This window comes from Remersonia thermophila, chromosome 2 (genome assembly GCF_042764415.1).
Source record: "Remersonia thermophila strain ATCC 22073 chromosome 2, whole genome shotgun sequence".
Classification (NCBI taxonomy): Eukaryota; Fungi; Ascomycota; class Sordariomycetes; order Sordariales; family Chaetomiaceae; genus Remersonia; species Remersonia thermophila.
In genome coordinates this window covers 1236770-1258433 of record NC_092218.1, presented here as the reverse complement: position 1 = coordinate 1258433, position 21664 = coordinate 1236770, and the positions used below count along the sequence as shown (strand labels likewise).

The 21664-nt window shown below is 64.5% G+C and overlaps 6 protein-coding genes across 6 annotated transcripts; 4 read left to right on the top strand and 2 right to left on the bottom strand.

Annotated features, from left to right (window-relative positions):
* Positions 1–723: 723 nt before the first annotated feature.
* On the bottom strand, positions 724–1552 carry VTJ83DRAFT_1797 (uncharacterized protein; the record flags this gene model as incomplete). The annotated part of the gene is made up of 2 exons (XM_071007995.1): positions 724–1275; positions 1355–1552. 2 exons carry the CDS (start codon positions 1550–1552, stop codon positions 724–726), a joined length of 750 nt encoding a protein of 249 aa, XP_070868337.1.
* A 697-nt stretch (positions 1553–2249) lies between these two features.
* Positions 2250–4016, top strand: VTJ83DRAFT_1796 (uncharacterized protein; the record flags this gene model as incomplete). Its single annotated transcript, XM_071007994.1, has 1 exon — positions 2250–4016. The coding sequence occupies one exon, from the start codon at positions 2250–2252 to the stop codon at positions 4014–4016; it is 1767 nt and encodes a 588-aa protein (XP_070868336.1).
* A 614-nt stretch (positions 4017–4630) lies between these two features.
* VTJ83DRAFT_1795 (uncharacterized protein) lies at positions 4631–7008 on the bottom strand (the record flags this gene model as incomplete). Its single annotated transcript, XM_071007993.1, has 4 exons — positions 4631–5443; positions 5596–6543; positions 6641–6657; positions 6996–7008. The coding sequence occupies 4 exons, from the start codon at positions 7006–7008 to the stop codon at positions 4631–4633; spliced, it is 1791 nt and encodes a 596-aa protein (XP_070868335.1).
* Positions 7009–8155: 1147 nt separating this feature from the next.
* VTJ83DRAFT_1794 (uncharacterized protein) lies at positions 8156–11059 on the top strand (the record flags this gene model as incomplete). The annotated part of the gene is made up of 1 exon (XM_071007992.1): positions 8156–11059. The coding sequence occupies one exon, from the start codon at positions 8156–8158 to the stop codon at positions 11057–11059; it is 2904 nt and encodes a 967-aa protein (XP_070868334.1).
* A 2635-nt stretch (positions 11060–13694) lies between these two features.
* VTJ83DRAFT_1793 (uncharacterized protein) lies at positions 13695–16588 on the top strand (the record flags this gene model as incomplete). The annotated part of the gene is made up of 2 exons (XM_071007991.1): positions 13695–14899; positions 14974–16588. 2 exons carry the CDS (start codon positions 13695–13697, stop codon positions 16586–16588), a joined length of 2820 nt encoding a protein of 939 aa, XP_070868333.1.
* Positions 16589–18383: 1795 nt separating this feature from the next.
* On the top strand, positions 18384–20784 carry VTJ83DRAFT_1792 (uncharacterized protein; the record flags this gene model as incomplete). Its single annotated transcript, XM_071007990.1, has 5 exons — positions 18384–19057; positions 19162–19266; positions 19333–19758; positions 19810–20024; positions 20108–20784. The coding sequence occupies 5 exons, from the start codon at positions 18384–18386 to the stop codon at positions 20782–20784; spliced, it is 2097 nt and encodes a 698-aa protein (XP_070868332.1).
* Positions 20785–21664: the final 880 nt, after the last annotated feature.

The window sequence follows — 21664 nt, the reverse complement described above, 5'->3', positions numbered from 1 at the left end:
CAAACATATACGCACACACCCAGCACAGCACTCCCGCCATTCGTTTGGGATTAGGGAGGAGGGTCATGACGGCCAGGAGCCATCACATTTTGCTAGCCGGGATAGAGAAGGCTGGTGGGGCGTTTTTGTTCGTTTTTTTTTTTTTTTTTTTTTTTTTTTCTTTTTCTTTTTCGGGAGCGGGCGCTCGGAAAACTTGTGAAGGGTTATGATCCCTCATTTCTTTTTCCCTAAGGATTTTTTTTTTGGGTTCCTAGTGATGAATATCGTCCTGGTATTGATATAATCTCGGCGCAAGGAAGCGATCTCGGCTCTACATACACAGTATACCGCTGATTCTTTCGGGAGGGGAGTCTTGAATGTCAGATGTTTGCCTCACGTTACACTGAGGTTCTTTGATGATCATCATCATGATGAGAATACCTGAGAGAGACCCTGACTCGACTGTGACCATGATGGGCTTCAAAGCAGCGTGAGATTTGTGATGTTTTTTTTTTTCCTTTCTTTTTTCTCTCAATCCATGGCAAGCCCCCTTCTGCAACATGCCATCACCGGACGGTGCTGTCCTTGCCCTTTCATTACCTAGGTATAGTACCTTCATGCCAAGAATCAAAGTTGTATCCATCCCATGCCCATGTAGTAGTACGTCGACGTCCCTTTCTTTCCCTTTCGCTTTCCCTTCCAGCCCACTCATCGATCCAGCCATCCAGCCATCCAGCCATCCCTTCACTTCACCTCCTTCACCAACCTCTTCACCAGCTTCCTTTGGCCCTCCAGCCCCAGCCCCAGCCTATCCGTCTCCTGCAGCGCCCTGCCCACAATCACGACCGTCTTGGGGCTCTCGCTGCCCACCCAGACCCTCCCGTTCCTCCCGACGGCCGTCTCGAAGGCCAGCCCCCCGCCCTCCTCGCCGCCCAGCATCTCGAGGACCCCGACGCCTCCCTCCTCGCGGCTCCTCGCCATGAGCAGCCGCCGCGCGAAGCCGAGGCTGACGTCAAAGGCGCAGCCGGGGCCGGCGATGGGGCCCAGGCCGTCGGCCTTGCCCGTGCCCGGGTGGACGCACTCGAGCTCCGGGTCCATGTGCTTGTTGGCGAGGCTGACGCGGGCGTAGACGAGCTGGCCCGGGGCGAGCTGCGGGCGCGTCTTTTTGGTGGCGGCCTCGAAGGCGAGGTGCGGCAGGGTGGCCGGCGCGGTGTGGGGGGAGAGGGAGCAGAGGTAGAAGTCCGAGGTGGAGCGGAGGATCTGGGCGAGGACGAGGTCGTTTTGGGAGGGGATGTACTGGGTACGTGCCCCGGGGATCAGGTTAGCTTTGATCTTCCAGTGGCTTGGCTTGGGCGGCGGGAAACAAAGGGCGTACGCGATTCGAGTTGTACTCGATCCACATGGAGTTCTTGGCGGGGTTGGTGATGAGCTGGCCGGCGACGGTCGGAACGATGTCTTCGGGCGGGATGTGACGGAGGCCGGGGCCCAGGCGGAGAGGGTGTTTGGGGTGGGTGGGGATGAGGGACGGGTCGATGGGCTCGCCGGGGAGCACGACGTGGTGTTTTGTCGCCATGGTGGGCGACCGAGGACAACAGCGGTGGTGGTTGTTGGTGTTGGAGAGGACAAAGGCGGGCGTCGAGGAAGGGAACCTCCTTGAAGAAGCTCGGTTGAGCTCCGTCCTCTGCCGGGTCGGAAACAGGAACCAGGAATTGGCGTTGAAGAGACGACGCCGAAGTTCCCCCCCAGGATTGCTTATCGACCCCCTTATCGCATCTTATCGGCGGTCTTGGCGGCCGTATCCTTGTGGGGCCGGCTTGGCGGATGACGGGGCCCGCCCGGCAGGAGCCCGACGGGACTGGATTGGATTTTTCGGCACGGCCTTTTCGGGCCCAATTTTTTTTTTTCGGTTTTTTTTTTTTTGGGGGGGGGGGGGGGGGGGGGGGTTCCTGGGCCAGGAAATTTTGGACAACCCCACTAAGAAACGGGTTGGAAGTTCCAAGTGGTGCTGCAGGAGAAGAACTTCAAGACTGCCTAAACCACACACGTCTTTCTTACTCTTTCTTCTCCTCTTCCTCCTCCTCTTCCTCCTCCTCCTCCTCCTCCTCTTCTTCTTTCTCCTTCGTCTCCTCCTCTTCTTCTTGACTTTTTGACATCTCCCCCCCTTTTTCAGCTCCCTTCACCTTCCCACCTACGAACCATCATCGTCATCATCACCTCCCCACCTCTTCTCCTTTTCCTTCCAACCCTTTCTCTCCCCCCCAGATACCAAAATGAGCGGCTCGGGGACACGGCCGGCCGTTGACCCGAACGACCGGGTCACCATCGGCATCTCGTTTGGCAACTCCAACAGCTCCATCGCCCACGTCGTCGATGACAAGGCCGAGGTGATCGCCAACGAGGACGGCGACCGCCAGATCCCCACCATTCTCTCGTACGTCGACGGCGACGAGTACTACGGCCAGCAGGCCAAGAACTTCCTCGTCCGGAACCCCACCAACACGATCGCCTACTTCCGCGACTTCGTCGGGAAAGAGTTCAAGTCGATCGACCCTACGCACAACCACGCCTCGGCCCACCCGCAAGAAGCCGGCGAGACGGTGTCCTTCACCGTCCAGGACAAGGTGGCGGCCGAGGGGGAGGAGGAGCAGCCCGCCCCGTCCGTCCTGACCGTGTCCGAGGTGGCCACCCGCTACCTTCGCCGCCTGGTCGGCGCCGCCTCCGAGTACCTGGGCAAGAAGGTGACCTCGGCCGTCATCACCGTGCCCACCAACTTTGGCGACAAGCAGCGCGCCGCCCTCACCGCCGCCGCCGCCGCCGCCGACCTCGAGGTCCTCCAGTTCATCAGCGAGCCCGTCGCCGCCGTCCTCGCCTACGACGCCCGCCCCGAGGCCAAGCTTGCCGACAAGATCCAGGTCGTCGCCGACCTGGGCGGCACCCGCTCCGACGTGGCCGTCGTGGCCAGCCGCGGCGGCATGTACACGGTGCTCGCCACCGCGCACGACTACGAGTTCACGGGCGTCGCCCTCGACAAGGTGCTCATTGACCACTTCGCCAAGGAGTTCCTCAAGAAGAACCCCAAGGCCAAGGACCCCCGCGAGACCCCGCGCAGCCTGGCCAAGCTGCGCCTCGAGGCCGAGGTCACCAAGCGCGCCCTCAGCCGCGGCACCAACGCCGCCTTTAGCGTCGAGAGCCTGTCGGACGGCATTGACTACGCCACCACCATCAACCGCCTGCGCTACGAGACCCTCGCCCGCGCCGTCTTCGAGGGCATCAACCGCCTCGTCGAGTCGGTCGTCAAGAAGGCCGGGCTCGACGTGCTCGACGTCGACGAGGTGGTCCTGGTCGGCGGCACCGCCCACACCCCCCGCATCGCCGCCAACCTCGGCTTCCTCTTCCCCAAGACCACCCGCATCCTCGCCCCGTCCACCGACGTCGCTGCCATCAACCCTTCGGAGCTCCAGGCCCGCGGCGCCGCCCTCCAGGCCAGCCTCATCTGCGACTACGACCCGGAGGACATTGAGCAGTCCACCCACGCCGCCGTCACCACCGTGCCCCACGTCGCCAACGCCATCGGCATCGTGTCCCCCGGCGCCTCGGGCGAGGACGTCTTCGTGCCCATCATCCCCACCGACACGGCCGTCCCCGCCCGCCGCACCGTCCAGCTCTCGGTCCCCGCCGGCGGCGACGTGCTCGTCAAGGTGGTCGAGGGCAACACGCACATCAAGGTGACCAAGCCCGAGCCCGCGGCCAAGGAGAAGGACGAGTCCAAGGCGGCCAAGGTGGAGGATGCCGACGACGACGCCGACGACGACGACGACGACAGCGACTTCTCGGACGACGACGAGGAAGAGGAGGAGGAGAAGCGCGAAAAGGTGTGGAAGATCGGGTCGACGCTCGCCGAGGCGGCGGTGCGCGGCGTTCAGAAGGATGGCAAGGTCGAGGTGTCCATCACCGTGGGCGCGGACCTGACCGTTCTCGTCACGGCCCGTGAGGTGGGCGGCAAGAGCGCCGTGCGCGGGTCCGTCCCGAGCGCTTAACGAGGGAAGCCGGATTCGAAAGAAGAGAAGAAAGGGGCTTGTAGAAATGTCCATAGACCGGGAGCGGCAGGGAGGGTTCTTGAAGCGTCTTTGATTCCTATGATGACGGAACTGCTGTAGGGCTGACCGGGGAGGGTCACCCGGTCAGGAGGAAGGGAAGGGGGGGAAAGGCGAAGCGCGCCTAGCGCGTATCTAAGCTACGGTACCTACCTAGGTAGAGCTGGGATGATAGAAATTTTCGACTCGTGTTCCAATCTTGTGCGTTTGGTTAGCTTGCTGCGAGGGACAGGAGGCACCCAAGAAGCGACGTGCACGATTCGGGAACGGCCTTTTCCGCCTTGGGACAGACGGGCCCGTGATGTGATGATATGTATAGATGCGTGTACAGTGCGTGCGTGCGTGTGTGTGTGCATGCGTATGTGTATGTGTCTATTGCGCTTCTATTTACCAAGGACACGGAAAAGCAACCCCCAACACCCCCGAAGAGATCCCCTCCCTCCTGTGTAGCCATGCACCAAGCACGAAGATGGTCGAGAGAAAAAAAAAAAAAAAAAAAAAAAAGCGAACCCCGCCATGCATGCTCACGCTTCCTGCCTGCCCAGCTCTACCTTGCCCTACACGGCCGTCCCCATCCCCGCCGCCGTCCCCGCGGGAATGGTCCACGCCACCAAATCGTCCCTCTCCTCAAACTCGTCCACCTCCTTGGCCCTCTTGAAGGCCAACCCTCCCCGGCCGCGGCCGTAGTCGAGCTCGTCCGAGCTGTGATCCCGGCCCTGGCCGAACTGGCTGGCAAGGTACTCGAGGCCCCCGTGGCCGTGGCCGTTGGCGTTGGCGTTGGCGTTGGCGTTGGCGTTGGCGGTCCCCGCGTCCCCGTTGCCAAACCGGTCGCTCGCCGCGGTGGTGGCGGTGGCCGCGAGGCTGACGAGGCTCGAGCTCCGGCTCCGCGGGTCGGCGGAACCGACCGAGAAGGCGGGCGGCGACATGTCGGCGTGGGTGATCTTGCTCTCCTCGCGGCGGTGGCGGGAGGCGTAAAAGGCGATCGGGGCGGTGGAGGAGAAGGAGGGAAAGGGCTCGCCGCGCTCCCGCTCGCGTTGTTGTTGTTGTTGGTGGTGGTGGTGGTGGTGATGCGAAAGCGGGGCGAGGCCCATGGCGTCCTGGAGGGCGGCGGCGGCGGCCGTGCCGGGGTCGAAGCCGGGGACCACGGTGGTGGCGCCGCTGCGGTCGCTCGAGACGGTCAGGTGGCTGACCTGCCGCCGGATGCGGGTGGCGGACGCGGCGGCGGCCGCGTCGCGGGGGCGGAGGGTGTCGTTGCTGGCGGTGGGCTGCTCGGCGGCGTCGTCGGTGGTGTCGTTGTCGGACGGCAGAGCGCTGCTGTTGTTGCTGTTGCCGCTGCTGGCGGCGTGGAAGATGGGGGTGATGGTGGAGCCCTGGCGGAGGTTGGGAGGGGGGCGGGGGACGCGGAAGAGGAGGAGGAGCCGGGACGGTGGTAGGTGTGGCGGACGATGGTTGGGCGGCGGGGGTTATGATGGTGGCTATGGTGGTGGTGATGGTGGTGGCGGGAGTGGCTGCGCTCTTCGACAAAGCCTTGGCCTCCGGCAAAGATGTCCTCGATGCACTGGTCGGCAGGCAGCTCGCCGGGCTGGCTGGCCCAGCTGGCGGCCAGGGCGCGGCGGTACATGTCTTGCAGCTCAAACACGTCGCGCGACTTGGCGGCGAAGGAGGACTGGACGTTCCTCGAGCTGCCCGCGCCGGGGTCGACGGGCTCCAGGGCGTCGCTGGCGACGAAGCCGGCGATGGCGCCAAAGACGGGGGTCGACTTGGGAGGCGGCGCGACAAAGTTGCGGTCGCCATCGACCTGCACCATCAGGATGCTGATCTTGAGGGTGGAGTTGATCTTGCTCTCCTGCAGGAGGTGGCGGCCCACCACGCCGTCCTGGACCTGGACGTCGCTGTTGGCGGCGGCGGCGGCGGCGGCGGCAGCAGCATGGTCCTCCTCGCGCGACGACCGGGGGCTGGACTCGTCGGCGGTGGAGGAGACGAGATTGCTCAGCGAGCTCCGGTTGCGGCGATGGCCCGGCTTGGACCCGGGAGACCCGAAGGCCTCCCTGGCGGCGAAGGTGGCGGCGGCGGCGGCGGCCGTGTCTCGCAGGATGGCCTCGCTCTCGTCGACGTACTCGCTCAGGTTGAGACGGACATGGCCGAGCGAGACCTTCTCGTCACGGACGCTGCTGCTGCTGCTGCCGCCGCCGCCGCCGCCGGCGGCGGTCCCCGCGGCGCTGAACTCCTGGATGACCTCGAACTCGATGGGACACTCGGCCAGGCATTGGTTGCGGTCGATGGGGATCCGCACGACCAGGACCTTGGCATAGTTGTACTCGACGCGGTGGTTCAGGATGGGACGCTTTTGGGTCCGGCCCCGGTGCTCCTTGTGGATGCTGCCCGGGAGGTGCCACTTGACAAAGGAGCCGCCCGAGACCAGCGGCACATTGTTGAGGTCGGCGATTTTGAGATGAACCTCAAACCTGGGCTGCCGAGGGGGCGCCGTGTCGTGTCAGCGGGCTGAACATTGACACCTGGGAGCAGGATGGGGGATGGGGGATGGGGGACATATATCCCAGGCGCACCTTTCGAGTCTTGCTAACTAGTGAGAGGAGTTGCATGTCAGCGCTGCCCGGATCGTGACAAGATTCAATGGTGGTGTAGCGGTTTCACGGTCTACAAGGGGCTTGTGCTCCCGATCGCCTTGTGCTCATCGAAGGAGCAAAGATGGGAAGATGAGACGAGACGAGCGTTGGACGTCACCAAACAAAAAAAAAGACACGTGAAACTCTTGGGGGTTCCCCATTGGAAAGGACGGACGAGTCAGGGAAGACGCGGCCGAGACAAAGCGCCGCACATACACAGTAGGTTGTAACAGGGACCGACAGGGTGGCAGGGAGGAGAGGGAGAGGAAGAGGAAGAGGGTGGATGACGGCTTACTGAGGGAGGACATTGTTTCGTTCTGGGAACCTGTTTGCTATGAGCCTTGCTATGCGTTTTTTGCCTCCCTTTTGATTTTCTCTTTCCTATTGTCCCTCCCCTAGGCAAGCTGAACGTTCGGGACTGAGAGGACGCGATCCGCAAAGTGAACACGCCGGGATGGGACAGGGACGTTGGAAGCGATGTTGAACACCGGGGGAGGACACGCCGTCGGCTCGCCAAGACGGAGATGCAACCCAACGGAACGTCAGAGAGACGGCGGCGGTGTCGAGCTGCTTCGCCTCACCATGTCTTGGCCGACGGGTTGGAGGAGGGGGACGAGACACGCATTGAGAGAGAGAGAGAGAGAGGCGGCGTTGCGTTGAGAAAGGGATGAATCAGGATCCACCAAGTCCCGGCAATTCATTAATAATTCCCCCTTTGAGACGGGACGGAGCCGTTGGGAGTCGGAGTTCCGGGCGCGGTGGGAAGCAAAAGAAGCGCCTGCTTCAGGGAACTAGGAGGTAGAATGTATTATAGTAGGATTGCATTCACAGAAACCTCAAGTTCCATGCCTGGGATGGAATGAAGGGGGGGGGGTGGATGGAGAAATGCTGGCGTTGCGAAGAAGCCTCTCATTCCCGTCCCTGGCAGGCCATGTCCATTGTACTATACGATGACCTAACCGCCCGGGGCGGGGCAGCTAATTGATCATGGCAAAGTGCCAGGTTCCAGGTTGGGGGCCCGGGTTAGGGGATGTTCCAGGGTTTCTTTTTGTTCCTTCAGCCCCGTAAGACAACTACCACCCAACCTACACAGTACCTAACGCTACCTGACCTCGCAGTAGGTACCAACTACCTACGCAGTAATACCACGCAGTAGGTACCTACCTAGAGAGCGAGAGACCCTGAGGGACCGAGGGGGGGCCCCACTGACTGCGCTTCCACAGTAGTTAAGTCCACTGAAAGGTAGCGGGGGGTAGGGGGGAGTTGCGATAAGATAAGAGCTCTCCAGCACGCTCTGGAACCTCGAACCGCTCAGCGACGGGATTTCCCCATTGGGCGCTGCCCTGGATTTTTTTTTTTTTTCTTTGGGACTTTGATTTTCCAACGTTCTGCTTCCGCCATCCCTCCACCCCGGCTTCAATTCGGGCCCGTCGCCGACAACCTCATGCTGCCCTCATGGCCGGCACTCCGTCTCTGGGCCCCTCCAAGGGGTCCGACAGCAGGAAGCGAAAAGAACCTCCCGCCGTGACCAACAGCGGCCATTCCTCGAGACCAACCTCGGCCGCCCCGACGGCCGCCGCCAGCTCGCGCGCCACGAAACGCGTCAAGGTCCACGATGCCCGCCACATCCGCACCCAGCCGTCCGACGCCGCCCTCGACGACGGCAAGCTGGACCTGCAAAGGTTCCTGGCGGCGCGCGAGTTCGAGATCAAGGCCCTCCAGGACAGCATGCGCAAGTGCAAGGCCGTCAACGCCACCCGCGTCTTCCAGCAGGTGCCCCGCGCCATGCGCCGCCGCACCGCCAGCCACAACGCCCGCCGCGTGCCCAAGCGCCTCCGCGAGCAGGCCCGACGCGAGATGATGGAGGACAACACCCCGACCGTCGAGGCCCGCAAGCGCCGCCCCCGCACCACCCGAGCCCGCATCCGCGCCGAGACGGCCAAGAAGCTGCGCCTCCTGGCCGCGAAGAAGCGCAAGAGGCTGCTCGCCAAGGCCGCCGCCGACGGCAAGCCTCCTCCGGACCCGGCCGCCCTCGCGAGGCCGACGGTCCACAGCCGCCCTCCCCGCCCCAAGATCCGCCGCGACAGGCTCAACGAGCCCCCCCGGCCCGACTCCAAGTTCCGCAAGCGCCAGATCAACAAGACGTGGCTGCCCACCCACCTGTGGCACGCCAAGCGCGCAAAGATGACGGACCCGAGCAAGCCCCTGTGGCGCTTCGCCATCCCGCTGACCCCGACCGAGAAGTGCTACCGCCCGACCCACCGCGCCGTCGGCCAGAAGGGCGTCGTCGCCTGGGACGCGAGCTACATGAGCGCCATCGCCGTCTACGGGACCGCCGGCGGCATCGAGCACGTCCTCAAGGCCCTGGGGCTGGTCCAGGACGGCCTCTGGGGCGCGCGGGGCGCCCGGTGGAGGGCCGGCGCCCGGTCGTGGTCGGGCCTTCTGAGCCGGCAGGCGGACGACGGGAGGCGCGACATCGGCCCCGCCACCCTCGTCTGGAACCCCGAAGCGCCGCCGGGCGCCGGCGAGGACGCGGACGAGAAGGAGGGGCAGGCCGCGGCGGGCCCCGGCCGGCCCAACAAGAAGAAGAAGCAGCCGCCGCCGCCGCCGCCGAGGCAGCTGCTCATCCGGACGCACCCGGCGTGCTTCCTCGAGCTCTTTGAGGAGCTCCTCCGGCTCGCCAAGGCGCAGACGCCCCGGGTTCACGTCGAAGACTTGCGGTTCGAGATCGGCAGCATCGAGCTGACGGGGCCGGGCTCCACCGAGGCCCTCCTGGGCGTCCTGCGGCCCTTTTACGACGCCCCGGACACGCGCGAGCGCCACGCCGAGCTCCTGGGATCCCTCGCGGGCGTGTCCAACCCCGCGTGCCTCCCGAGAGGCGCGCTTCTCGCCTTCTCGGCGAGGGATCCCCGGCTGGCGTACCCGCCCAAGACGGTCGGCGTCCCGCCCGCCGGCGACGCCCTGGCGGAGACGCTCGCCGCCTGGCCCGGCGACGAGGGCCCGAAGCCGTTCGACCTCTTGGACCGCGACCGCCGGTTCCAAGCCTCGCGGCTGCCCTCTCCCAAGGCCATCCACCGGCGCAAGGGCCGCCACCCGCCGGGCGAGCCCCTGCCCGTCACGCCGGCCGACCCGCCGATCCCCGTCCTGCTGCTCGCCTCGAGGCCGCCGGTCGAGGGCCAGGCCCAGGGCACGTGGACGGTGCTGGCGCCGTGGAGGTGCATCATGCCGCTCTGGTACGCGCTGATGCACCACCCCCTCTCCACGGGCGGCAACCCGCGCCTCGGCGGCCTCCACGAGCAGAGGCAGATCGCCTTTGAGCAGGGCGTGCCGTGGTTCCCGGCCGACTTTCCCGCCACGGACGCCGGCGCGCGCTGGGAGCTCGAGGAGCGGGCCCGGAGGAGGCAGGAATGGGAACGCCGACCCAAGGGCAAGAGGGTCGCGTGGGCGTCGCTCGACCTGGGCGCCGGGCGCAAGGGGGAGGTCGGCGACGGCCTGGCCTGCGATTTCGAGCACCTGCTGGGCCTGCGTCGGCCTGGTTCGGGCCCGCCGCCGCCGGACGACGGCTCGGACAGGATGGACATTGATTCGGCCGCGCGGCCCGAGGGAGCCGCGGCCGACGCGGCATCGCCTCTGGCCCGGCTTCGCCGCCTGCCCAAGCCGTCCTTCCTCGCGCTCCTGAGACAGCCCGACGCAGGCCCGGCGCCGGCCAACGCCATCGTCACCGTCACGCTCACCTTTGTCGCGCGCGGCGTCGCCACCACGGGCGCGAGGATCTACCGCCTACCCTCCCGCCCCCTGCGGGCCGCCGCCCCCGCTGCTGCTGCTGCTGCTTCTGCTTCTGCTTCGTCCGGTCGAGACCGCCCCATCAGCCACGACGCGGAGGTGTCCGCTTCCGACCCGGCCGCGACGGCCGGTCCGCGGCCCCTGCCGCCGGATCTGCGCGACCAGTGGCTTCGGAAGCTCCCCGGCAAGGGTCCTCGGGGAAAGCAGCCGCAGCAGAACAAGGCGGCGCCTCCACCGCGCATGGACCCCGGCGCGGACATGGCGACCCGCCGACGCCTCCTCGCGCGGTCCCTCGTCTCGGCCGAGACGCCACTCCCTTACCCCCGGCCGCCCTCTGACGCCACGAGCCACCCGCCGTGCCCGGGCGAGGAGGATCTGATGGGGTTCGTCACCACGGGATCGTTCAGCCTGGCCGAGGGCCGGGCGACGGCGGTGGGCAGCGTGGCGGCGGGCCGGGCGCTCGAGGCGATCCGGGAGGCGGCGGCGGCGGCGGCGGCGGCGGCGGAGGGGAGGCTCTGCGTGGTGAGGAACGCGGGGGAGAGCGTCGGGTGGCTGGCTCGGTGGGAGCTGGCGTGAGAGAGCACGTCACGCGGCATTCTCGCCCCCCCCCTGGGAAGATGCGATGTGGAGGAGTGGGGCGTTCCCACCAACACCAAGGGGAAGTCGCCTTAGGAGAGGACGGGACGGACGTTGGGTGCTTACGGGTCTGGGTTCTCCCGCCTGCGCCGATCGAGGCGGATCGAGGCACGGACCGCGATCGGTGGGGTGGGGGGGTTGTTCCCAGGTTCCCAGGTTCCCAGGTTCCCGGGTTCTTCAGGCCTTTTTCGCTTTTCCGGCGTGCGTCGGGAGGAGGAGCCCGGCCCGACTTGAGGTCCGTATATAATTAGACACGTGCCTGCTCGGTACAGCAATTCATACCGCAATACTGTGTACGCTGCAGACTTGGGTCCGGACTTTGGTGGAGGTGCCTGACACGAGAGGGTGTAGTACCTGTAATCATGGTATGAGGATTCTGGGGGGGGGGGTATGTACGGGGGCCGGCCGTTGAGGCTGAGGAAGATCTTCGCTGCGTTCCGCCCCGGTTTGTACATGGCTGTGGCAAGACGGATAAAAATAACTTCGTTAGCCAGCGAGAGGGACCAATGGCGCCGCATGAAGGGTTTGGTCATGGGGGGTCCGCTTTGGGTAAGGTAACGAACTGCTGCTGGTAGCTCGTCCCGGGGGGGTTGTATGTGCCGTACCACACAGGACCGACCATGGTAGCTAAGCTACAGTACTATATTATGCGCTAGTAGGGGCTTTTCCATGCTCCATCCAACTATTTGTTGACCTGGCTGGGTTCGGTTGTGTACCTAGGTAGGCGGGCGTGTGGTGGTGATGGGATGCCCGATGGTTATTATTCATAATGATGATGATGACCCCCCCCCCCCTCTCCCCCCACCCACCTACTATACACAGGCCCCTCCCCCCACGCTGCGATTGGGGAAACGGGGCCTTACACCTTGTACTATATAGTAACTATTACTGTGTAGTTAGTTACACACAGAAGAAGAAGGACGTCACTCAGCATAAGATACTTTTTATTTTTTTTTCTTCTTTTGCCTCTTTCTCTCTTTTTTTCTTTTTATTCTGTCCTGGTTGTTTCATACATTTTCCACCACCCTTCTTTCGTTGTCTATTCTTGCCACTCACTGCCACTGGCGGCTCACAGACACTGGAACCCGGCCTAAATGGACCTGGCCAAGACAGCTCGGCGCTCATGCATGACAGTAAGCCGAGCCTTGTCTTGCAGCCGACGGCAGGCCTAGAGCACACTGGCGGCTGTGGAATTTAGGGAGGGGGGCCCCGGGGCCAGGTCACAAGGCGTGGGTGTGGTGGGTGGTGGGTTGAGGGATGTGGCCACCTGCTGTGCTCGCTGTGTCGTGTGCTGCATCGCTGCATTCCCGTCGTGACCCCCTCCCCGCCGCCCCCCCTTCCCCCCTCCCCTTCGGGGAACCATCGCACAACCGGATCTTGTATAACTCGGTATTATTTATAGTAGTTACCTACTAGTACAGGATGCATGCACGCTGTCATTGAACGAAGGCTGTCCCTGATGGAAGCCCTAGTGAGTCTTGATATTATTCTTATTCTATTATTATTTATCTAGGTATATTTTTTCCCAATCATCTGAAAGAGCATCGGAGCCTGCCCCCCCCTTTGCCGGCGGACCCGGAGAGACTGTGAGAAGCCCCCCCCCCCCCCCCCTAAAGATCCATTTTCCTCCTTCGACCTCAGGTCGTCCTCCTGACCTGAGCTCGCCCCCTGATTCAATGGATCCATTCAAGCCCCTTCACCGAAATCGTTCCTTGTCACCTGCACACACTGCACACACTCTGGAACACCACCTCACCCACCAAACCCCCCCACCAAGTCTCAGTTCTTCTCATGCCAGTCTCACCCATGTCGCACTGAACGGCTGCTGGTGAGCTGCACCCCGCACCTCTCGGGCCCATCCAACACCGCCAGCTCGCTCTCTTGTCTCCGTTACGTTGGACACTCAACCCCCCATCCCCATCCCCCTATCTTGAGGCGTGCTCGTCTGAGGTGTCCACCGTCGGGTTGGCAAGGTTCGCCCTGTCGCCTAGCGACCTCGAGGACAAATCATTTGTTGCTCGGGAAAGTCACGGAGCCGGGTCCATCTGGCACTACGGACAAGAGCAACGTTGAAGGCCCTGGAGCTCTGCTGCCCAACCAACCCATCACAAAGCAATCTTGAGCAGAAAAAAATAAAATAAAGAGCTCAAGGGTAACACAGCCTACTTTCTTCTGCCTTGCTCAAACAAACAAACCCCAAGATACATAAGGTACCCAAGGCACCTGATCCCTCTGAGCCCTCTGAGCCCGTTGGCATTCCGTTGCTCGCTGCGCCGGGCATTCGAGCTCACGGAGAACGGCGTATCTTGAGGTACATACATACGTTCCGTGCTACCTCACCTGGGCTCAAGAACTCTTCCCCTCCTGACTGCGTACAGTACTCGCCTTTTTTTTATTATATTTTTTTTTTACATCAACGCCTCCTTTGTACCTCATGTATAGTGGTGGTCGTGGTAGTGGTGATTGATCTTTTTTTTTTTTTTCGTCTTCTTCGTATTCTCATCTCACTTTATATCCTTCCCTCTCCATGTTCACGGCCGTCGATCCTCTCCCCCCCGTTTGATCCGCCCGGCGAATGTCGTGCAAGCCTGCCACCCGGGGCTCGGCCGCGGCCGGCCCCTATCTTCACCGCGACGACAGCGTAACGCACCTCCTAGCGCACGACCGGGACTGCAGCCCCTCCCCCTCGCCATGCGCAACGCCCAACCCAACGCCCAACCCACGGCGGCTCTCCCTCTCCGGCCTCGACCCCCACTTCGTCCGCCGGAGCCTCGCCGCCCACCGCCGGGCCCGCTCCGGCGACCTCATGGGCCGCCGCAAGCGGCCCGTGTCCCTCGCCGTCGTGCCGTCCGCCGCGTCGGCGCCGGCCGCCGCGCGCTCCTTGCTGCAGCTCACCCCGCGCCCCCTGTCGGCCGGCGAGATGCTCGCCGTCGCCGCCATCGCCGCCAGGACCAAGCGCCGGGACCCCGCGAGCCTGCCGGAGCTGGACGAAGACGCCTACGCCCGCGAGGTCCTTCTCGCGCCGGAGGGCATGACCGAGGAGGACGTCGAGGCCGCGCTGCGGGAGCGGGCGCGGGGGCTGGTCGCCCTGCCCGAGGCGCCTCGGGCGGAACCCGCGCGCGAGGAGGGTGGGAACAGGAATGGGAGCACGAGGAGGAGCCGGAGCCGGAGCCGGAGCCGGAGCCGGAGCCGGAGCAGCCGGAGCCGAAGCAGAAGCAGTGGGAGAGGCAGTGTGAGAGACGGGAGGAGGAGGAGAAGCGCCGAGCAGGCTAGGAACGATGATGCGGCTCCTGCTGCGGCTCCTGCTGCGGCTACGACCTCCCCTCAACCGGCAACAACAGCAGCAGCAACAACAACAACAACAACAACAGCAGCAGCAGCAGCAGCAGCAGCAGCAGCAGCAGCAGCAGCAGCAACGACGACGACGACGACGATGAGCGCTGGCGGTGACGAACGGCCAGGGTCCGTTGGCAAGCTGCGACGGCGAAGCCTTAGCTTCTCGGCGTACGACAGCTACGTTGCGAAGCTCGACCTGGCCGTGGGGCAGTCCAGGTTCTTGGTGCACGAGGCGAGCGGCGGCGTCAGGGTGGCGAGGACGAGAGCGCACAGGCCGTCCTTGTCAGAACCGAAAAAGGGCGGGGTCATGGGGTTTGCTCGGGGTCTCGCCGCCAGGTGGAAGGGGAAGAACGGAGGCGCCGGGTTTCCTCTGTGCCCCAAACCCGGGACGGAGGCGAGGAGACGGAGAGCGATGGGGAGCGGGCCGAGCTCCGAGGCGCCCATGTAAGCAAGCCTCCCTTTTCTTTTTGTTCTGGCATGCCATCCATCGCCGGACGCTAACGCCGCCCACCTTCCAGGCCTTGCGTCTGCTGCCGCGACGAATTCCCCACGGACAGCCCGCTCCTCCTCACCCTGCCCTGCGGCCACCGCTACTGCCGGGACTGCCTCGCCATCGTGATCGAGCAGTCGGCCGCCGACGAAACCAAGTTCCCTCCTCGGTGCTGCCTGCAGCCCATCCCGGGCTCCATCATCGGGCACGTCCTCCCCCGCGACCGCCAGGCCTCCTTCGTCAAGACGGCCGCCCAGTTCAGCGTCCCCTGGCCGGACCGCCTCTTTTGCCCGCGCCCGTCCTGCGGCGAGTTCATCCCCCCTCGCCCCTCGGCCTCCTCGGCCGCCGGCTCCCGGCCCAAGGCCAAGGCGAAGCGCGCCAACCCCTTCGAAACCGCCTGCCAGGCCTGCCAGACCCGCGTCTGCACCCTCTGCAAGGGCCACGCCCACCCCTTTGGCGAGGACTGCCCGGCCGACGCCGACTCGGCCGCCGTTCTGCAGCTCGGCGAGCTCCTGGGCTGGCAGCGCTGCCCGCGCTGCCGCGCGCTCGTCGAGCTCCACGACGGCTGCGCCCACGTCACCTGCCGCTGCCGGGGCCAGTTCTGCTACATCTGCGGCGCCGTCTGGGACGACGTCCTCGGCTGCCCGAACCTGTGCGACGGCGAGGCGGAGCTGGAGCGGCGCCGCGCCGAGGCGGTGGCGCGCACGGCCCAGGCGGAGCGCAACGTGCGCGAGAGCGAGCGCCGCCGCGAGGAGTGGCGCCTGGCCATGCGCGCCGCCGCCGCGAGGACGCGCGACAGCGCCGAGTTTCGCCGGCTCCGCGAGCGGCTCGAGGCCGAGGGCGCGCGGTTCCGCGCGGCGGAGCGGCGCGCCCGGGACGCCATGCGCCAAAGGCACGCCGAGATGCGCGAGGACGTGGCGAGGCGGTTCGGCGAGCTGCTCGACCGCGTGCGCGAGCGGCACGCCAAGACGGAGCAGCACCTCGAGGACCGGCAGGTCCTGGCCGAGATGGAGCTGCGGAACGTCCTGGACGAGAAGGAGAGGCGCGTCAAGGTCCGCCTGAGGCACATGGAGGAGTACTGCCGGGGGAGGGGAGGAGGCGCGGCCGCGGCCACGGCCACGGCCGCAGCCCCCGCCGCCGATGCTGACGGCCACGACGACGACGACGACAACGACAACGACAACGACAACGACGATGACGACGGCCGCCGCCGCCGCCGCGTCCTCCTCCCCCCTCGCGTCGTCACCCCGGAAGACCTCGCGCGCCTCGAGCAGCAGCGCCGCGATCACGACAACCTCGTGGCGCGCCACCGGTCGCGGATCGAGGGCCTGCGCGAGCGGCAGGCCAAGAACACGGAGGCGCTCCTGGAGCGGCACGCCAAGGAGATGGCGGCGCTCGTGGCGCGCCAGGCGGCCGCCCTCGAGGACGCGGCGGAGCGGTGCGCCGACGAGGAGGACGCGGCGGCCCGCGCGTGGGACGAGCGCCGCGAGCGCATGCGGGCCCGCTGGCGCCTCGAGGGCGAGCTGCTGCGCCGCGAGATGGAGAGGGCGACGGGGCTCGAGTACGGCGCCATGGACGCGGTCGGGTGGCCCGCGGACCCGGACGAGGGCGACAAGGGCGGAAGAGGCGACGCCTCGGATTGAGGAGCCGGGACATGCATGGCATTGCCAACGCCGCTGCTGCCGAGGCTGGGCCGGCTTTCCACGGTCAGGCTCGGATGAGCATGACGAAGGGGGGGGGGGGGGGGGGGAGAGAAAAGGCAACGCCGCACAAGAAGAGCGAGCGGAAGAGCCCTGTGGCTAGAACCGCAGGCGGCGAGGCGGCAGCCGTGGGCGACGTGACATGGCCGGTTCGGTTAGAGTTTAGGGCAATCCGGGTGCGGTTGATCGGTTTTTTTTGTTCTCTTCTTGTCTTCACTGTCCGATTTCGTTGTGGCATCTCATCGTGTCATGACGGTCTCTGCTTTCCGTCGCCGGACCCTCTCCTCGCTTCTTGGGATTCTTTTTTCTCTGCATGTCATGAACGGAAAGGGAGCGGAGCTGTCATTGCTGCGGGTATGGAGGAGTCGGCGGCCCATGGTGGAATAGAGTCATGTGGTCCTTGGTTTCACCCGGGTCTGATCATGGAGGCCTTGCGCTCTGTTTTCTAGCAACGATGAACTGGCGATGTGTATAGCTGTCTACGATCACGAAAGGTTTCTTCATGAAATGACCTCTCTTCTTGTGGGGACCGCAGGAGATGCCTGCATGGGACGTAACAAGAAAACTTGACTATGACAAGCAGCCTTCAGCTTGTATTTCTTTTCCCTTTCTTTGTTTTTCGACCGCTTACATGTACCTCGACTACCTCGACTACCAAGACCTTGCGTTCATGAAGAACCATGACATGGCATGGAAGATCAAGCTCTCTCCCAGGGCCCGTCGGATGCATTCTTACGGCGTTGCGTTGCCGTGGTATCGGCGCTTTGTTGACTTGGGCCAGGGGGAGGGCGGAGCTTCTGCGGTTCGTCTGTGGCCGCTCTGCCCCTAACTCGTCGGGGGCCTTCTCTCGGCGTTTTCCTCATGGGCTCCAGCAAATGCACCGTTTTCTACGGATCTAGGCGATGGGTCGTGTTGAGATTAGGATAGCATCAAAGGATTCCCTCGCATGGTATCCTTCATAACACACGCCGCCAGGCACATGCCAGCCTTGTGAAGGGTTGGGCACGTCGAACCATCCATCCCTCATAGAAAAGCGCTCATGTGCGATGGCTACCTTGTCACCAGGTGAGTATTCTAAGGCACGGGCGCGGTGGGAAGCAGGGAGCCCGTCGGGCGATGCGTGCATCCCTAGCCCTCCCTGGATGGTCTCCCTCCCTGGCGTCCCACCGCTCTCCCCTCCTCCCTCTTAGAAGAGAGCATTTGCATTCTACCACTGCTCCTGGCTGCTCTCCTGCCCGTGAGCGGCGGGAATGTAGGATGCCATCGCATCAAGGTCTCTATTCCTTGGTGTCTCGCCCAAGCCTGCTCTCCTGCGCACGCTCCGTGCCTATCGAGCGACGATCTCTGGGCTTCAAGCAGCACGGGGCGAGGGAATGGAGGGCCGCATAGCATCCTTGAAACAGTCGCCATCGGCATTCCAAACGGCTCGCTCCGACGGGAGAAACAAACAGAAACAAACCCTGTCGGGCGGGATGCGAAGGCATCATGATCGTGGCCCTGCGAGTGATTCTCCCCATCCTGCGAGCAGTCAAATAGGCACGGCGCCGTCGACGAGAGGAAAGGCCTCACACGACAGGCCTCAGCCCAACCAGCTCTTTGTACATTGCGTACAGCCACTCCTTCTCTTCGGCTCTTCTTGCTTGCCGTTTCTTTTGTCGTGCCCCCCTTGTTCTTTTCCCTTTGGCCTTGTTGTCCTCTCGTCCGCGGCTGACGGGCTCCCGTTCAGGCCCCCCGAACGATGCGACCCTGGGTCGTACAGGTCGCCGCGGCCGTGACCGGGCTCCTGGGCGTCGTCGACGCTCAGGGGTACTTTGGTTCGGTCGCGGCCGAGGAGGCCGCCTGTCCCAACGACGGCTTTCGCTACGTCGGCTGCTTCACCGACTGGACGGCCGAACTTCGAGAGTATTTCCCCTTCGTCCCCTCCGACTACACCAACCCTTCCACGGCCTTCCCCGGCTACGAGCCCGGCTCCATCTACGGGGATACCGTGACGCCCCTCGACTGCGCCCGTGTTTGCCGCGGCCACGGCTACAAGTTCACGGCGTTGATCAACGGCGTCCAATGCGCCTGCGGCACCTCGTTCCAGTCTCCCGACGGCCCGGTTCCTGGTTCCGCCGAGCCGTTCCTCTGCAATCTCCCCTGCGGCGGCGACAACTCCCAGATTTGCGGCGGCAGCGATGCCGCCCAGATCTACGTGGATCCCAGCTTTGCCGACAACGACGTGCTGCTGGCCCCCACGACGCCGGCCGCGGACCTGGCCGCCACGTACAAGTACCTGGGCTGCTACGATACGGCTCTCTTCCCCGTCACCGACCCAAGGTTCATGCCCAAAGTTCCCACGGTGGAAGCATGCTTCGAGCTCTGCGGGAAGCTCGGCTACCCTTTGGTTCATGCCGAACGCGATCCCGTTGCGTAGGTCCCCCCCCCCCCCCCCCCTCCGTCGCTGGTTCCTTGCGCATGGCGTCAGCTTTCCCCCTTCAGGGAGCGGAGAAGCATGGCTAACTTTGGGCCTCCAGGTTCGACATCCTGTGTCGGTGCGGCACCGAGTTTGGCCAGGGCGATTTCAGGCTCGCAGACGACGACCCGAACCAGGAGATTTGCCATACGGACTGCGTCACCGGGTAAAACACCACCGCCTGGCCGGGGGAACGGGCTGTTCCTGGGATGATGGCTGACTTTCTCGACAGAGTCCAGGGCGACTGCGACCCTGCCACCGAGCGGTGTTGCGGCGCTTCCAACCGCAAGCCAGTCTACATTTCCAAGGAGCTGTCCGGATGCTACACGCCGCCCATCCCCGGCATCAAGGCCGTGCTAGCAGACCCGTTCACCTGCTATACCGTGCCCGCCGACCTCCTGGGCCCGCCGGACGAGTTCCCGGCGCCCGACGTCAGCGGCTTGCCTCTGATTAGCAGCCAGGTCGCCCTGGAGAAGCCCGCCACCCTCGAGGCCAACGGCATCACCTATTACATCGCCGGCTGTCTTGCGCCGCCCTTTGCCTCGGTGTACGACATCGATTTTGTTTACACGGCGACCGGCAACCCCACGACGCTCCAAGCATGCGCGGATGCGTGCGCCGCCTCGCTCGCCGAAGCGTTTGCCATGACCGAGGGAAAGTAAGTGCTGCAGCGCCCGGCGTCTAGATTGCAGCCGCTGACGCGTCCCAGCCTCTGCCAATGCGTCGGAGCAACCCAGCTCCCCAGCGCGGCCTATGACATTGTGGACATGAGGTTTTGCGCGACCCCCTGCCCGGGCGATGATGGCGTCTCTTGCGGCGGCGCCTCCAACTCCCTTTGGTACACCCGGGATGCCGTCATCGGCGACGGCATCTACCCGGGGCTGGCCGCACGCGTGTTGCCCAAGTACCAGTGCTTGAGCGATGGTAAGCCTTCTTCTTCGCCCTTGGGGGGCTCGCATGTCCCAGCCGCCTGCGGCGACGCTAACTCGAGCCTGTCCTGCTGCCAGGAACCTGCACGACGACCCTTGTCGAGACTCTGACCACGTACACGGCCACGTCGTCGGTGGAAACCATCTACACGTCCACGACGAGCGTCACCTCGGTCACGGTGGAGACGAGCTACGTGGAAACCGTGTCGACCACGTGCATCGACACCATCACCGTCAGCGAGACCTCGACCGTCGTGACGGGGACCGTCGAGACCCTCTATACGGGGACGACCTACGAGGTGGTGGCGACGACGACGGAAACCATCGAAACCGTCTGCACGGACGAGGTTTCCGTCACGTCGACGGTGTCGGTCTCGGTCACGCAGACGGCGACCGAGACGGAGACGGTCGTGACGCAGACGGTCGAAACCGAGTGCACCGACTGGATCACGAGCACGAGCACGAGCACGTCGACGTCGCTGACCGAGGCCACGACGACGGTCGAGGTGACCAGCACGGCGTACACCGAGATCTGCTACCCGGTCCCCACCCAGACCCAGTACATTTACTATCCCCTCCCGTACTGCCCGCCTCGGCCCAAGCCGCCGCACCCAACGCCGCCGTTTCCTCCCCCTCCTCCCCCTCCTACCGTAGCACCACCACCGCCGCCGCCGCCGCCGCCGCCGCCGCCGCCGCCACCACCACCACCACCTCCTCCTCCTCCCTCCTCCTCCTCCTCCTCCTGGTCCTCCTAACCCCCCACCCCCGTTCCCGCCCCCGCCGCCTTTCCCGCTCGGGCCTGGGTTTGACGGGCCGCCGGGCGGCTTCGGTGGTGGCGGTGGTGGCCCCGGAGGCGGCTGGGGGGGAGACGGCAACTCGCCGGACTTCCCGACGCTGCCGCGTCGCAGGGCTCGCGACCTGCTGAGGCGCGCTCGTGCCGTGCTGAGACGGGACGATGAGTGAGCGGATGAGCAGCTAGTGAGGTCTCGCTCATGTGCAGGCGATTCAGGGGTTGGGAATGACGATGTCTTGGGTGGTGGCGGAGAGGGCGGTTTGTGGTTTGGGGAATGATGGAGGATGTAATGTTGTCATTGTGGGCAGTTTGGTTCAGATGGGGGGGGGGAGGGTTTACTGATGCAAGGGCTACCTGTGTTGTGTGTTGTGTCGAATGCTCTTAATTACATGGCAAAACAACTGGTTGTCCCGTCTTTTGGGATTCTGCCCGGCCAAGCCAGCCACCCACCTCGTAGTGCAATGACAACTTTCTGTGTGGTTTGCTTTCGCCTGCATATCTTGTTCCTTCTCCATCCCCTGGCCCAGTTGCTCGTGGCTCCATTGCTACCGGCCCGACCAAGACGAGCGATGGCCTGACGACGAATCGCTGTTCTTTTGCAGCCGGGTTGGTTGGGTATTCAGGCGAGTATGCACCCATGGTTCGGCGTTCTACCGGATCTGCAGACACGAGAGGCAACCCCTTCCTGGCCCCCTCACGCGGCGTGCCTCGTCCGAGGACGGCCGGGATGGAGATCCAGGGGCTCCACCCCGGGCCGGAGTCCGGTGTCCGAGTTCTCCACCGCGCGGTGGGTACCGCCGGGCCCGCCGGACCCGCCGGACCCGTGCCTCGGGCTCGTCTCG